The 16,333-nt window shown below is 41.9% G+C and overlaps 2 protein-coding genes across 6 annotated transcripts; one reads left to right on the forward strand and one right to left on the reverse strand.

Annotated features, from left to right (window-relative positions):
• Positions 1-1,958: 1,958 nt before the first annotated feature.
• LOC115738313 lies at positions 1,959-5,506 on the forward strand. 5 transcript variants are annotated; one of them, XM_048284529.1, is made up of 4 exons: positions 1,959-2,078; positions 3,921-4,060; positions 5,003-5,151; positions 5,233-5,506. In XM_048284529.1, exons 1-4 carry the CDS (start codon positions 2,030-2,032, stop codon positions 5,318-5,320), a joined length of 426 nt encoding a protein of 141 aa, XP_048140486.1. In that variant the 5' UTR covers positions 1,959-2,029; the 3' UTR covers positions 5,321-5,506. The 5 variants fall into 5 exon arrangements, with proteins under 5 accessions (XP_048140486.1, XP_030526779.1, XP_048140485.1 ...); XM_030670919.2 differs by having other exon boundaries at positions 2,003-2,078; positions 3,849-4,060; XM_048284528.1 differs by having other exon boundaries at positions 2,014-2,078; positions 3,891-4,060.
• A 3,914-nt stretch (positions 5,507-9,420) lies between these two features.
• On the reverse strand, positions 9,421-11,221 carry LOC115738308 (high affinity nitrate transporter 2.4-like). Its single transcript, XM_030670913.2, has 3 exons — positions 10,399-11,221; positions 10,194-10,309; positions 9,421-10,104 (listed from the first exon to the last, which is right to left on the reverse strand). The coding sequence occupies exons 1-3, from the start codon at positions 11,206-11,208 to the stop codon at positions 9,438-9,440; spliced, it is 1,593 nt and encodes a 530-aa protein (XP_030526773.1). The 5' UTR covers positions 11,209-11,221; the 3' UTR covers positions 9,421-9,437.
• Between the last annotated feature and the right edge of the window lie 5,112 nt (positions 11,222-16,333).

Consider the following 16,333-nt stretch of genomic DNA (forward strand, 5'->3'; position numbering starts at 1 on the left):
TTTTGGGGAGGACTGAAGAAGATGGGGAGATGCTCGTGACTTCTCGTCATTTCACTGAAGTCAGATTGTTGCAGCTTCCATCTTTAATGACACTCACTAATGATCTTTGGACATGGATATTTATATATTCCCGAGGATATTAAATTTGTTGGACGGAAAATTCCTTAGTTTTTGATATCATGTTAAAAAATCAAACCCAAAAGCTTAAACTGATAGGTAAAGGGAGACCATATGAATTTAAAAAAACATATAAAACCCGTTGTCAAGCGACGTGGGATAACAACTTCAGGTAATGTTAATCTTTTAGAAGCGGCGTGTTGGGCATGCCCGGGCCAGCTTCTCCCAATAAACTCGTTTTATAAAAATTAAGATATGACCGCTCACCGAAATGAAAATAATGTATTAAGTTTGTTAGATGTCCAAGTGTTATCGGGTGCTCAGGAATTGTGTTAAACATACCCACCTAGATTATCACCCTTGTTTTTAATCGAGAATCACCAAAATGTCGTCTTACTTAACGAAATTATTTGTAATAAACAGCTCGGAAACTACAATTAATTAAGTATGGCAACGGAAATAAAAATAAAAAAATGAAACGGGACAAAAACAACAACTTCTCATTAATTTGCAAAATGAACAAGCATGTCTCCTGCAAAATAAAAGAAAAAAAAATATAGAGAATAATAAATTAGGATGATTATACTACACCTAAGTTTTTAATATGTTGCTGTTGGCACGAGCATCGTTGCTGCCAAATTTTCCTCCACCCCATTTAAAATTTCCCTCTCTGTATCTCTCTCTCTATTAAAAATCATTAAATTCGGCATAAATGCAAGGGAAAAAAAAAAAATAATTTCAGGCCTCCAAGAAGAATAAAGGAAAGCTATCTGTCCGGTTCGGCTCAACCACCAATTTCATGGGACGCTGCTTTTTCTTTTCAACCCTCCGTCCAACCTCAGCGACATGTTACCGTGAGCCGAAGGGGGGTTTCAAGTGATGTCAACCTTAATTGCCACCTCGTCCTGCCAAGCTGGAGCTCTCATGTCCCCGCCACGTGGCGAACACATTTAAGAGCCGCGCCGACGCTTCCGTCCTTGCGAGATGAGCCCCGGAAAGTCACGGCCCTAAGTCACGGAAAATTGTTCAGAAAAATCCTAAGTTTATTGCGCTTTGGCCGATTCAGTCCTGCTCCTTTCGATTTTTTCAATTGAGTCCATTCATCCAATTCTAAGCCGACAATCGTTGAGGTGGTTGAAAAGATTTTATAATGGTCAATTTTGTGAAAACACATGAGTGAAATTTCGATGACCAAAAATCGCCACGAATTATTTTAATCGTAAAAAAGAAACATTAGAGGAACGCAACGTAAACTTAAATGATACAAATAAATTTTACTAAATCGGAAGAACTCAGTTTATCAAAAAAGACAGGAAACTTTTAAAAATTTAATCTTGGCGTATGTCTAATAATTAAAGAATCATGTATAACGTATTAAAGTTAAAATTTACTATTTGCATTATGAGTTTTTTCCAGGTGACTATGATTCACATTTATTCCATATGAGCCTCTTATTAAATTTAGGAATAATCTTAATTTATTTATCCGTCCACTTTTATGTTCTTTCTAATTAAGTCCCTATATTATCAAATTAGGGTCGGTCTAATCAAGCCATTCTATTCTAGCAAAGTTTTTAATCAAGTCCCTCCGATACTGAATTCGGCTAAATCTAGCTGCTGTGATGGTCGGACAATATCGTGGTATGACGTGAATTAAATGTACACGGAAAAAAAAAACGTGAAAATACACGAATGAAAAGTATCATCTTCCAAAAATTTTAATCATAAAATATGAGGGTTGGAATTCATTGTTGGGATTTCCTTCTATGGTCGATGGCTCTTTCGAAAATAAGCAAACTACCGGGGGCAAGAACGGAATCATCTCCGATTTCGTTAGCCGTGGCCGAAGATAAGGGAGGCTACGTTAACTCTTGCCTACCGTTTCGAACTTCCTGTCCTGTGTTTTGCTCAAAATGGAGCTCGCTGTGGTCGGCAACTGCTCTCCCGCTTTCTTCAACAAGAGTAAGATCACCCATTACTCCAATCCTCTTGCTCTAATAAATTGCAGTTTCAATTTCGTACCTTTAATGTGCACTGACCTTCGATCGCCATTTGCTTGACGTAGTAATTGCAGTTGGTAAGAGTCGTTTATGTCGCAATTCTTTCTCTCTTTAGGTGCCAAGGATGTGATCCTGTTTAAAAGCTTAACCTACTGGATCTTGGGGGCGATGAGAGACGCATTGATTTTGATTCGGTTGGGGGTGTGAGATTGATAAGAGAGGCAGCGATTCGATGAGGCCTTAATTGGGCAATCAAGATTTGATGGGCGTTGGGTTGTTTTTCATTTGTGCCATTGTGGGTTTTGGCGAAGTGGGTCTCTTGAAAATTTGGTGAAACCACCTTACCCACTTTCACTGTTGATCTTTCATGGCCATTTGGATGGTCCTCTTGATTGATGATTAGAAAGATGGCCACTTGTTTCTGATGAGCGAAACCAAACTTTTTGATGGTGTTGTGGCTGTTGAGGGAGCATGAGGGCACTCCGGGGACATTCTCGTCTCTGTTGACATTGCGACGCTTCAATGAGGTGGTCACGTAGTACACACGAACGGTGGTTACTTGTTTCCTGTATCAGTGTTGAGTGTCCCAACTGCCCGCAGGGCAGTAGTTTAGAGATTGAACTTCTGAGAATGGGGAAGGGGTCATGCTTTAATGGTTTTGAGGATGTAGCAACTCTGATGTCATGGATTGACGGCGCTCATTGTAGTATTCTTTCACATTTGGTGATGGTTCAGGAGTAGCATAAGGTGAAAGCGATGGCTTGCATTGGTTTCTACATACCCGCAATATTGTCATCCTAATCCGTATAATGACCAGCGATCGATGGCCTCTGCTTGGAATAAAATAAATGTGCATATTTTTAGATTCTAATGCTTAGATAGCTCGAAATTAAGGCAGAAGTTTTGCGCAATTCTCTCTATGAGATAGATTGTCTTCTAACTGGTATAGTGGTCTTATTTCTTGAAGAAAGATGCGAGAGAGTTGAAAATTACAATTTTTAGTTTCGAGGCAAGTTGTAGGCAGCCATCGGAGTTTGATTTTGCTGCCAATTTTTTTGCCTTACCTTACATTATTTTTTTTTTTTTTTGATGACCATTACCTTACATTATTTGGCTTTTCCTATTATGATTTAATTTCTGGTAATCTGGGCTAGCGTTCTATCAATACCGGTTTTTTACATAGAATTAACTGGCATCAAACTGGAAGTCGTTGTTAGAAAAATTTCCTCACCTGAAGTAACACGGTCAATGTGGAAAGAGAAAAAGAAACTAGACAGATTTTTGAGCCAAGATACTGTGATTGAACTTGAGTTGTTTTTTTTTTCGCTCTCTCTGCGCTGGAAGGCAGGATGGATACCAAGAATTTAGACAGCTATATCGCGCATCCATGTTATTGCCCACTGTTATTGCGCCTGTATGTTAGATATCCAAATGATGCCCTCAAAATTTTTGTCCCGACTTATGGTCTACCTCAAATGGGAACTGTTCTGGTGCATTTATTTTGCTTTTGTGACCAAGAGTTGCATCAAGATGCTCTTGCCTTGGCACATCACCTCAAGGTTTAAACATTTAAAGTAATTTAATAGATGTAACCTATTGCCAATACCAATTACCATGAGAAACAACTAACCAACTGAACAATTTTAGTTTTGACACCATATAGGAAGCGTGATGACACACTATATATTGCTGTGGCTCTTGAAGCTGATGTTTGTTTTTGATATTTTTGAAGCAATTAGGGAGTCCGGGTGTAAAGTTCACGATGCCCTTACAGTTCCCTCTTGTTTCCCTGCTCGTGTAAAAGTTCAAGACATTCAACGAAGAAATAGACCGATTTCTTCTGCACTACCAGAAACAGCCATTTCCATAGCAGTTGCTGCCACTGCAGTGGGTGCTGCCGCCACGCTTCTTATAAAGAGAACCAAAGCTTCCGAAGAGACTGAGGTGCAATCAAGTACACCTTTTTAAGCAATTGATTTATCAAAGGGTTAATTTTTTTGTAGATTTTATCGAGGAACAGCTACATAGGTTCAGATGGCGGGATCTCTCAAAATCATAACCCGTGTCTTTTTTGGTTGGACGAACCTAACCGGCGATCTTAGAATTCTAGTTTGTGAAATATTTGTACTTTCTTGTTTCTATTACCTCCCCCCTGCTTAATTCCATCCTACAATGGATTTTCCCTGTTTCCACGATGCCCAATTTTTTTCGCCATATGCTGTCAGTCATTTGAATGAGGTTTGATGTTTTTAAAGTAGTACTAAGTATGGCTAGCACAGAGAGACACTTTTCTTATATGGTAGATTATGCTGTCGAAAGATATCTCGCTTGTGGCACTTTCGTTTGATTTCTCCATAGTTTAATTCTGTCCTATGCAATACTGAAGTAGATTGAGGAGAGGAGATTTCTGCATTGTAGCTTACTGTGGGAAAAAATTTCAGCTAAACCATGATTTGGAGAGTGCTTATAATTCAACCATGTGGATGATTGTCTCTAATTAGTTCTTTATGGACATCTTTTTTCCCTTTGCCTAAGATCTTGTCAAATTGGAAGATCAATTCTATCAAAGTTTAGGCTGAGAAACAGAAAATTCTGCTTTCATACAGAAGTTCTTCAGAGATAATACTAAACCAAATTTACCACTTGGCTTCATGAAATTCTGTCAGATGCCAAGTGGGTGAATTTTCTTTGGAAATTTTTCTTTTCACTCACAGTCTACATTGTTTCTCACGAGTCTCAGTTATCAAACAACAAACCACAGAGTACTTTCTAGGACATAACCATGCCTAACTGCAATTGGCCAAACCGCTTGTAAAAGATTTATCATCGGCTTATTCTGCATGATGAAGTTCTGTTTCTTATACCATCTTCACCTGAAGAATGCAGATCCCTATGAAAACTTGTGAAGACTGTGGAGGTTCTGGTATATGCTCCGAGTGCAAAGGTGAAGGCTTTGTGCTTAAGAGACTGTCAGAACAAAGTGCCGAGAAGGCAAGATTGACTGCAAAGAACATGGCCACCCGATATACTGCAGCGTAATTCTCGTGGGAAACTTCCTATAGTACTCTTCTCGGTCACACGGTGCGATAGATTGACAATTTGACTGTTGATGACAGGCTTCCCAAGAAGTGGAGTTACTGTACAAAGTGCTCTTCCTCTCGTTCTTGCATAATTTGCGGCGGTCGAGGGAAGTTAAGTTTATAGCTCTGCTCTAGTGACTCCTGATGGGTAAATGAATGAGTTTTGAAACTTATATCTTGTTCTAGTCGAATTCAGCTTGGCCATCTTCAGTTTTGGTGGGTTTAGTGTTCATTGCTTATTGTAGACGCAATGTGTATGTCAACTATTTTAGGATACCTTTTGTAAAATATACATTTTAGACTGAACATGTTAGACCGAAATCGAACGCCTGTTTAGACTGAACATGTTAGAAGAAGCTACGTACATCTCTGATATATGCCGTTAACACTTCTTTCATTGCACAGCATTATGATTAGAGCTGGCAAATTGGTGTCTTCATATTACGATTATATCGTGCCGATTTAAGGTTCCGTTTGTTTCACGGATAATATGGCATGGCATTTGTGGAGAACATTTTCCATAAGTCATTTTCTTGTAAAATGATCAAATTTTCCGGTCTTTGGCTATAACATTAAAATGAAAAGGAAAACATTTTCCGTCCTTTGAAAAACGAAAATATCAGAAAAGCATGCACCAGATCCAGAATCGAGAACCTCACCGTCACCCTACAATCAATCCACACAACGAAGAAGAACAAGAGAAACGACAACTATCACTACTCCCCAGTCCCCATGCACAACACCAAGCTCGACTACTTCAAGTAGAGCATCTGCCAATCAAGCGCCGTGCAATCAATCTCCAATTCACCTTTGACCTTGAGCCACCGCAACCGCCGCTACTCCTCTGCTTCCGTTCACCGAGGCACGGAATGAGGCGAACCTCGAAGAGCCTTGCACGAGCCACATCAATCTTCACTCGAGAGTGAAACGGCCGAGATCCACAACACCGATTCCTCTTTCCACCAGCAGATTCTACATTGGAGAGAGATGAGATTCGAGAACATCGAGCCTAAAGAGAGAGAGGGTGAGACAGAAGAAAAGGCTTAGGAATCTGCTGGTGGTGAATTCTCGCCGGGGGACGAGGGGGGGGGGGGAGGCGAAGGTGAGAAAGATGTGAAAAATGATTTTCTCTTTCCTAAATCGAAAATCATTTTCCTCAATTTCAGAAGGATATTTTTCGTTGACTAAACAATATTTTCTTTGATCGCTCATTTCTCATGTCCCAAAGGCTGGAAAATGAGGCAAACGTACGGAGCCTTACTTTTAACCCGAGTCATATATTTATCAATTGCCTAATAGCTCTTAAACTCAAACATGACACATATTAAGCAGTTTACATGACAATAACTTGTATATGACAATATTCCGCATATGACTATGTCTAATTGTATTTAACAGTATCGTGTTGACACGGATAATACGTTAACTGATTAAATGTGTCAAAGGGTGCCATTCGTGGGTCAATAATAATCGGCTTAAAAAAGTCAACCTACGAAAGAACATTTATTGTGGATCATAAACGGGTTTATGGAACAAATAAACCTCGACTCGATTACTTTTACTTATATTGACGTATCAAAAATCTCCGGCCCTGCTTATGATAAAAAAAAATCGTGTAGTTATCGTCTGTAATAGTTTGTGTACGACGATCCGCTAAGTGCCTACACAAAAAGAAAAGAAAAGAAAAAAGATAAGAAGGAAGCGATTGCTGCTAGTAAATGTTAGATGAACTCACCTTGCTCGGTCCCACAAGATCAGTGAGCTACTTGACAAATTTGAAGTTTTACCTACTCAAAAGTGGATTTTCCATTACAAAAAACAAAAGAAAATCCTTGGGCATAATTGCATGTGATGATGGGTTTTGGTAGTTCGTGGGCTGTCATATTAGAAGCACAGGTAGGGGCTTTTCTGAACCCCATTTCTGCTAAATGCCTTATAACGTTTCATCGAGAAAATTGTCTTAAAAAACCTTAAATTTGTTACACTTTTACCTATTTAATCCAATACTTTTTAATTTTATCGACTAAGTTCTAAACCTTTTTTATATTTTACCAATTGAATGTATCTGTCTAATTTTACTTGAAAATCGCTGATGTGGACGTCGGTCGTCCTCGTAGCACGGCTAGTTAGCGATTATGTGGACAATTTTACTGATATTTTGATAATTTTCTGTTTTTATTTTTTATTTTTTCTCTGTTTTTTTGTTAGGTCAGCGAGAGTCGCCGGCTGCGAAGGCCTCGCCCAGGGCCTTTGTGACCTCCCCGGCTGTGGGTGAGGCAGCCCTAGCCTATAGGGGGAGGCCTTCGCAGACGGCGACGGGCACCGGTGACCTTCACCTCCCCCCCAAAAAAAAAAGGCACAAAAAAGGAAAATAAAATAAAAATAAAAAACTAAAGAAATAATTTTCACAGAGAATCGCGTGACCAATGTCTCACCATTAGAGGCGAGATGTCTCAGCCTGTCCAAGTCAGAGGTTTCATCTGTTGTGGGGTGTGCAACTTATGGCTTCCTCAAAACAGATTTTTCTCATGGGTAGGGTTTTTTGGCAATTGTTTGACTTAGAAGATTCCTCTTCTTTCTCCTGATTCAGTATTATTCAAAATTCCGAGTCAACCTCTCTCCTGACGCCAGGCAAATAATTCAGGATCCTTCCACAATAGATTATTCCAAGCGAATGAATTGCCACCACATCTTTGATCTGCAACATCCTGAATTACACTTTAAAACACTTCTCAGTTGGGAGCTACTGTGCTGGATTTTTAGGGTTCGAATCACAACAGTTATATTTCTCCATTTTTTTAATTTTTTAATTCGAAAAATAAATTTGGAACAGAAATTCGTTTAATATTGATAATTTCATTTCTTTTTATTTTCAAGATAAATTTTTGGTTGAGAAATAGGTTTGGAATATAAATAAAAAGTGAAAATTTTCTACCTTTCCATTTCTAGGATAGAAATAGGAATGAGAATTCTTCTCCTCTCTCTCTCTCTCTCTCTCTCTCTCTCTCTCTAACTTCCTTGCTGCTTGTCACCAGTCACCACCAGTTGTTGTCCGTTAGCCTCCATCCGCCGCCGATCGCCTCTCTCGCGTCCTTATCGCGGGCTATCATTCGCCATCTGCCGGCGCCTGGATGTACATTAACCAAAAGTTAGTCCGTTCAATTATTTAAATGGTGGGTATGCTTTCTCATTTGAGAGCTATTGTGCTGGATTCTTAGGGCACACATGATAATTGTTTCTTTGTTTTGTTTTTTTTTTGGTTTCCGGGAATAGGTTTGGAACGTAAGTCAATTGGAAACGTAATTTCATCTTTCTATTTCTGAAATTAGTTTTTAGTCCATAAATAGATTTGGAACAGAAATGAGAAATAGAAATTTGTTGCATTTCTAATTTTGGAATAAAAACAGAAATAAAAATTATTTTTATCGCTCACTCCCGCATTATCGCGTCCCCATTGCCGGTCGCCGGTTCCTCGATTTTCGACCACCGTCCGCCGGTTGTTGGCCACTATCGCCGGCAACAATACAAAGCTGTTATTAAATAAGTTTCTATTTCGAGAACAGAAATTTTGTGTTGTTGTCAAATGTATTTTTTTGCTCAAAAACTTATTCGGAGAATATAAGTAGAAAAATCTATTTATGGATAGAAATCTATCCAGAATATAATGATTATCATTTTCGCCCCAAGTGGCTCTAATGTCCCTAGAGTTCCTTTGTTTTCTTTTAGCCTTTTTTTTTTTTTGGGATTGGGGTGTTGGTGTTGTAAGTCAATTAAGAATAATTTCTTTATGGGATATACTTGGAGAAAGTCAACTGCATGACTCACATATCTGTCTTGTAGACGTGTAAAATTCTAGCTGATGAGCTGACCAACTTTGCACGTCCCATAGGAACCAATTTCCGTTAAGATTTTTGGATCGAAGAGAGAGCACAAGACTTTGTCATTTGATCAAGGCCAACGGCATGTATGGAAAGCACTGGGGGAAGTAGAAGCTAAATTCGACCTCGGATGGTCAGAATTTCATAGCATTTGCAAACTAAGTGACACTGTCTGTTTGCCTGTGTCGTGTTAGGACCAACACATGGCCACGTTCCTCTCTATAGGCTGTCAAATGGCGCTGTCTCAGGCATAACAAGGGCTTAAAATAAACAACTTCATATGTAAAAAGATGAAGACAAGGCACACTCTGGGAACTATAATCCTTCCCTTCTTTCTCTTGGATTTTTCCTTTGGGAAAATTCCTAGACGTGCGATGGGGTCGACCCGGATGGGGACGGGGCGGAGGCGACCTTCCTCCCGCGCTCGGAGCGGCTGTTCTCGGCAAACTTGAGGCTCCCTTGGTGCATGCCCTTGCGCTTTTCCTCCTCATCGTACTCGGACCCGTAGTAGAACTCCTCCGAGGACTTTGCTATGTCATTTGACGGCGGGAAGAAGATGCTCCCCCACTGCGGGAAGTGCACCAGGGTCACTGGCAGCGTGCAGCACACGATCATGACCCCCATGAGGGAGAGGCCGGTCGCCGTGGAGAAGCTTGAGCTCGCAAAGAAGACCAGTTGGGTCAGTCCGGACCCGAAGTTCCCTCCCGCGCCGGTAAGACCCGATATGACGCCCAGGGACCGGCGGGAAATGAAGGGGATGATCCCGAACGTCGCCCCGCACGCTGCTTGAGCTCCGACAGAGAAAAGGATCATGGCCAGGACGGCGATCGGGAGCGAGTTAGCACGGCCGAGCCAGATGCAGAAGACTCCACCTAGAGTTTGGAGGATCCAAAGCACCCACAATCTGCCTCTCATGCCGAAGTATCTGGCTGAATAGTCCGAAGCAAATCCACCGAATGGACGAGCCACTAAGTTTGCCATCCCGAACGAAGCAGCAATTATTCCAGCAGTGTGGAGTTGAAGATCGAACCTGTCATTAGGCAAGAAAGATAGTAAGTCTCTTTTTCCCAAAACTTTCCAATGTATGGGGTTCCGTGGTTCGATGAAGCATGAGTTTACCGGTCATAGAAGTACTCGGCGATGACATTGTCGGTCGTTAGCTCGACACCCATGGAGTAGCCATAGAGCAGAACAAAGATCCATGTCCTATAGTTCGTAACAGCATACCACAAAACCTGAAACATCGATATTTTTTTGGCTGAGACAATGTCCAATGACTATGATAACGACGACCACAACAAAGTGAGCACATAGCTTCGCTCACCTTGGAGAACTTATCCTTGGCAACATCGCCCTTCTTTTGCAGTGTGCCCAAATTCCCGTCAGGCAGGTCTTGGCCAAGAGTAAGTACCAAGATCCCCATGATCACATGAAGGCAACCGGGGATGAAGAAGGCGATCCTCCAGGCACTGAAGGGTGTTGCGCCGGCCCTCCGGATCACCTCGTAGACCAGGGGCATGATCAGCTGGGTTGTGCCGCCGCCCATGTTGCCCCAGCCGGCGGCGGTGCCGTTGACAAGGCCAATGATCTTGCTGTTGAACATTGTGCTCATCCAGTACTGGCACGAGACGAAGGTGGCGAGGGAGAAGCCGATCATGAAGCGGACGGCAATGTAGCCGCCGGCGTTAGAGACGAGGGACATGCAGAAGACGGTGGGGGCGGTAAGCATGATGAGGAAGGCACAGCCATAGCGGGGGCCGAGGAGGTCGCAGACGGCGCCCATGACTAGCCTGGACAGGATGCTGCCAGAGACTGAGGCAACCCCGGCATTGCCGATGTCGGCCTTGGTGAGGTTGAGGTTGTCGCGGATGATGGGCACAAGGGGGGCGGCGGCAAAAGTGGAGACGAAGCAGACAGAGAAGGAGCTCCAGGACAGGTGAAACGTTCTCATGTGGGGGTTGGCGAGGGAGCGGATCTTGAAGACCTTGGCCTTGTGCTCGGAGTCCACGGGGAGAGCAAACTTGGCCGTGGGGTCGGTCGGGACGGCCGGGGAGGCCACGGAGAAGGCAAAGGTCTGCTCTTTGCCAGTCACTCCGTGCATCGAGCTTCCCGGCGAGCCTTGAATACCATCCATTTGAGAGAGAGAGAGAGAGAGAGAGAGAGAGAGAGAGAGATCTGAATGATCTGTGTTAGAGAAACAACGGGGCTGTGTTGAGTGATCTGTGCTAAAGAGAGGACGAGAGAGGTGTGTGTCTATGTGAGTTTGTGTGTTTTTTGGATGGTGTTCTAAAGAGAGAGCGGGTATATGTATATATGTATAGGGGTTGAGGGTTGACTTTGCAAAAAATAGCCACTAGAGATTCCGAATGGTTGCACAGAAAATCATAGAAAACAGAGAGAATCCGCTTCGCCGCATCTACTCATCAGCATGGAAGAGTCTCATCGTATATACCAAGGGATCACTAGAGTTTCAAAATTGGGACCCATGCTTTTAATTAATTGCAACCTGATCATAATTTTCGACACGACACGACTCCAATTGTAATGCACAAAATTTGCTTAGAGGAGACGGAACATTTGCGTAGCATGACGTGATTAACTCGACTTCGCCGTAAATCGCCAAATTTTGTCATAACCTTTTCAGATGAATGAAATAGCAGCCACCGCCAAAAACCAAGATCGGAACCTTAGTGATGGGTAATGATGCCGTGAGACTATCGTGCATGTTTAACTAAGGTCGTGTTTGGTAGGACGGAGTGAGGCCAGATGAAATTATAGCTCAGGTTCCGCCAAACGATTCTCTTACTCTAGCACAACCTCATCAACTAGGCTGTCCAAGTTGAGGCCACATTAGTATTGACTATTGACCTAAGTTTATGCCAAAGATGGTGAGAATAAGGAAAAGAAAAAGAAGAAGAAGAAGCAGAAAACCGTGACCCTATGCCCTTTTGTGGTTTTGGGGAGCAAGATTTTACCAGATCTCTATTAATCAACCCATAATACTTTTTTAACAGTACTATCGGAAATGGTACAATCTCAACCAAAAAAACAAAGACTATCAATTTTAACGTGATGGAACGCTAAAATGCGAAGCAGGAAAAGGGAAATATTATAAAGACAAATAGCACCAAAATGAGTAAACATTCGTTTGTTTCGAACAAAACCCTGATAATTATTTCCCAGTATACTTGCCCTAAGCTCAAAAACTTGCTTGATGAACTAATGTTTTCTCTTTTTCCCCAATGCCACACAACACGTACCTACTCCTACTTCTCATGTCAAATGGTCCAGAAGCCCCAATTGTCGTCGCCAGAGTCTCACGTTTTGCTGGGTCGATGGAGACAAGAATACATATGATAATGTCCAAACCCTACCCCTTCACATGTCCAGAGAGCTTCGAGTCATTTGTTTATGTCCAAGAACTTACTCAAAGACAAGAAGCTGACTGAGCTCTTGTGGACGCAAGTTGTTGGCAAATTGCACCAGATGATGAAGCTGTTTCAGGGCCCTTTTGCGTTCCTCAACAGCTGCTGCATCATGGCTGCATATGTTTTAATAGGTGAAGATGACGAGGGGTCCGTTCAATAGTCGAAAGAATAATCGTACAGATTAAGGATAAGTGCTTTGTTGTTGCCGCTTGGGTCGGTCGCGCATGCATGACTCGTTTGCTCGGTAGGACAAGGAGAAGGAGAAAGTTTCAAACTGTGGAATTGATTAAGCAGGTTTTGGCCATGGTGACGGCTCTGCTTCTGCGGCCTTTCGGTTATTAATTAATTCTGGCAGAGGATGAAAAGCTTCTCGATGCTTTGTTAAGACAGGTCTCGATATTATCGATTAAGAAAACGGGGTTGCGTGATGAGTTATTTATCGCGAAAAAAGAAAAACACAAGCGGTTTGATTCGGCAAAAACTCGACAAACGCAATGTGTGGTAATTGATTACTCGATGAAATACGTCTTTCGTCGGTTACTATATTTTGCGATGTGGTCGTGCATATGTTATCGACGCACTTTGTTGCTGGACGAGACAATCTCATATTCGATCACAAACCTCTTGCATTGATGTCAATTCAATTATAAACCTTTTAATGTGCTAATTTAATTCTAAACCTTTTGTATTTGCGCCAATTGAGTCCATCCGACCACTTTTAATCGAAAATCACTGACGTGGACGCCGATCATCCTGCGGGGTACGGTCAGTGCTAACGTGCACATTTGTATTTTCTTAATTATTATCTGGTTTATCGAGCCATATCCTCAAGGAAGTCAATGGAGAGCTAAAGCACTTGCCATGCATGCAAGGTTTTTAGCACCAAAAATTCAGTAGATGAAAGCTTCTTCTTCTTTTTTGGTATAAATGTTTATCTGCTCATCTGCTCTGTGAAGAGATGTGTTTCAAATGCGCGATAGATGTAATAATGCCAAACAGACAATGACCCGCGAGAGCATTGGCATTCTGACCTCCGACCGATGCTCCTCCGACGCCTCGGGAGATGATTCGTGTTTCACGAATCAATAGCTCTAGAGCGCGGCTAATTTTGTTAGCCGATTGTGCAGAACGAAATCTAGTCTAGATAGAACCGTGTACACAGTACGAACACTAAGGTTCTAGAGGTGGCTCTGCCCTCTTTTCGCTGCGTTTCCTCGACTTCGTGTCACAGAACTCGGCAATGGCCCTTTCGATCTTCTGCTGCGCCACCTCCACAGGTTCGGTACGCCAGCCGACGGAAGAGGCTTCATTCCTGGCCTTCCATTAGTACCACAAGACAAAAGCCGCAGAAAGTCCTCTCCCCTTTCCTGCCTCCATCGATCCGCAGTCCGAATGGCTTCTTTATCGAATCTCGTCCCCTAGTTCTTGAAATCAGACGCGAGCAATCCGTTCGTGACCGTGGAATAGGTGCACTGTTGCTGCCTGCTCATTGCGAAAAGGACATTCACCTTCCCCTTTCCCCCGACCCTCCTTGAATAGAGTCAAATGGAGGTTGAAGCTGGCTAAGAACATACATGAAATGAACCTTGAGAGTTGCTTCCCACGGCGGTAACACATTGTCCGAAAGCCTTCCATAGCGGAACGACACCCTTCTTCCCCTCCATCGGGTTCTCCCATCCGAAACCCTGCTTCTTTCTAGGACGTTGGCAACCAGTCGACTGCAACTTTGATGCGAGGACGACCTCGACGAGCCTGCCGGTTCTGGACTTGACCGGTTCGACACCCGATCACGAAGCCAAAATTTTTAGCTCCACCCTTCGTGCATTCCCCCGCGTGATCTGATCAAGAGCAAGACCATGTGGCACGAGATGGTTATCAAATCATCAGTCTAACTCCCGATTAAAATAGTTGTTCAAGAATTTATCAGGAGCCAACAGTATATAATTCACCTGAGCGCCGTTGTATTATCAATTATCAGTAATTACCACCTGTCAGTTTTAATTTGTGATGTTAAGTAAGTGTTACATAGCACAAATTCAATACTAATGTTATGAATGTACGAATCTTTACAATTGCATTTCACATTTGAAAATTTCAAGCCTCAATTTACTATCAATTACCACCAACTTGAAATTTTAAATTGACAGCAAGGTCCGGAGAATTTATAACAAGGATGTTGGGATCTTAAATTTCCTTAAAGAAGATCTGTGAAACTCAAAGAGCAAGAATTTAGATCGTACGGTCATAAAATAATCGCTAAGAAGAAACTTGGACCCCAATTAACCTCACAAACGGAACGAAAATTCAAACTGTTGTTCAGTTCTTGATTGAAGTGTATCGAGATTGCTCTAAAAAAAAAAAAAAAAACCCACATAATCCGAAGACTTCCTAGTTCAACACAGCTTAGGTTTTACCAAAGAAAGCGAATGTGTCCTAATTTAACTCGAGTTAGGTTATCACTGACTCCTATATGTATTTTTCCACGATCTTATTCGCGTAAACTCCACTGCTCTTTTCCCTACTCCTGCATTTTACTAAATCTTTAGGGCAAAAATGTTTTCTATTCACACAGTTTGCTTCTACAAGGACGAAATTACGGCATGGATCACTAACAAACCCGCCGTGGTTAGTCGTTGGATTCACGAGGTCGAGCGCGTTCACCGTGGCAGGCTTCATAGGCTGATCGTCGGCCTCGATACTGAGTGGTGCCTGAGTTCCGAGTCCAATGAGAACGTTTACCGAGTTGCGACCATCCAGCTCTGCATCGGCCACAAGTGCCTCATCTTCCAGACCCTTTATGCGAGGTACATTTCCAAGACGCTCTTCGTGTTCCTCACCAATGTGAACTACACTTCCGTGGGGATGGGGGTGGACGTGGATGAAAACACGAGGAATCTCACCAAAGATTAACGGACTCGACGTGTCGTGCATCATCAACGTCCGTGGATTGGCAGCGAAGAGGTTGCGGAACTACTTGTTGGGTTACAAAGGTCTCAAGAAGCTGTCAAAGGAGATACTCGGCGAAGAGCTCGAAAAGCCGAAGGAGCTTAGCCTGAGCAAGTGGGACAATAAGATAGGATTTTAATGATTGGTGTGTTAGAACTGGCGAGAACTTCTTGTTTAAGGAAGACATTTTCCCCTGATATTCATGAATTTCGCTTGAAAAAGTTCAGAGAACGTACCTACGCAAATTTTGCAGCTTTTGTAACCTTTTTTTTTGGCAAGTATTGTTTGACTCCGTGTCATGAAACGATGATTGTTTTTTTTTCTTTTCTGGGTTTTCTATGTACTTTTTTTTTTTTTTGGTCGGAGGTTTTCTATGTACTTGAAGTGTGCCCTTTTCCTAGTCTTGGTTATTTCTCTGATTAGGTCGGCAAGTGGACAGAAGGAAAATCGAAAGAAAATCACTTCTGGAACTATCTATTTACTCTGTAATTGCTTCTTCTTTTTTTATAACCGATGAATTGTTCTAGGAGAATATGTACTTGATAATGTTTATCATTTAAATACCAGAAAACAGAGGTCGAGTTGTGAAAAAAATAGACTCTTATTAAAAAAACTCCTAATAAAATAATCCAAAATTAAAATGTACAAATCTTCGCATTACATTTCGAATTTACTATGTCGAGAATTAATTAAGTGGACTCACCATCAAAACGAGTTTTAAAATATCAACAAGCTCCAGAGAGTTAAAAAAAAAAAAAAAGATTACTAAAGAAGATTTGTAAAACTCAAAGAACAAGAATTTAATTAGAAGGGTTATAAAAAAAGGAAAAAAAAATCAGAAAGGAAACTTGGACCACAATTAACCCCACAAACGGAACGAAACTA

Source organism: Rhodamnia argentea, chromosome 8, assembly GCF_020921035.1.
Source record: "Rhodamnia argentea isolate NSW1041297 chromosome 8, ASM2092103v1, whole genome shotgun sequence".
NCBI lineage: Eukaryota > Viridiplantae > Streptophyta > Magnoliopsida > Myrtales > Myrtaceae > Rhodamnia > Rhodamnia argentea.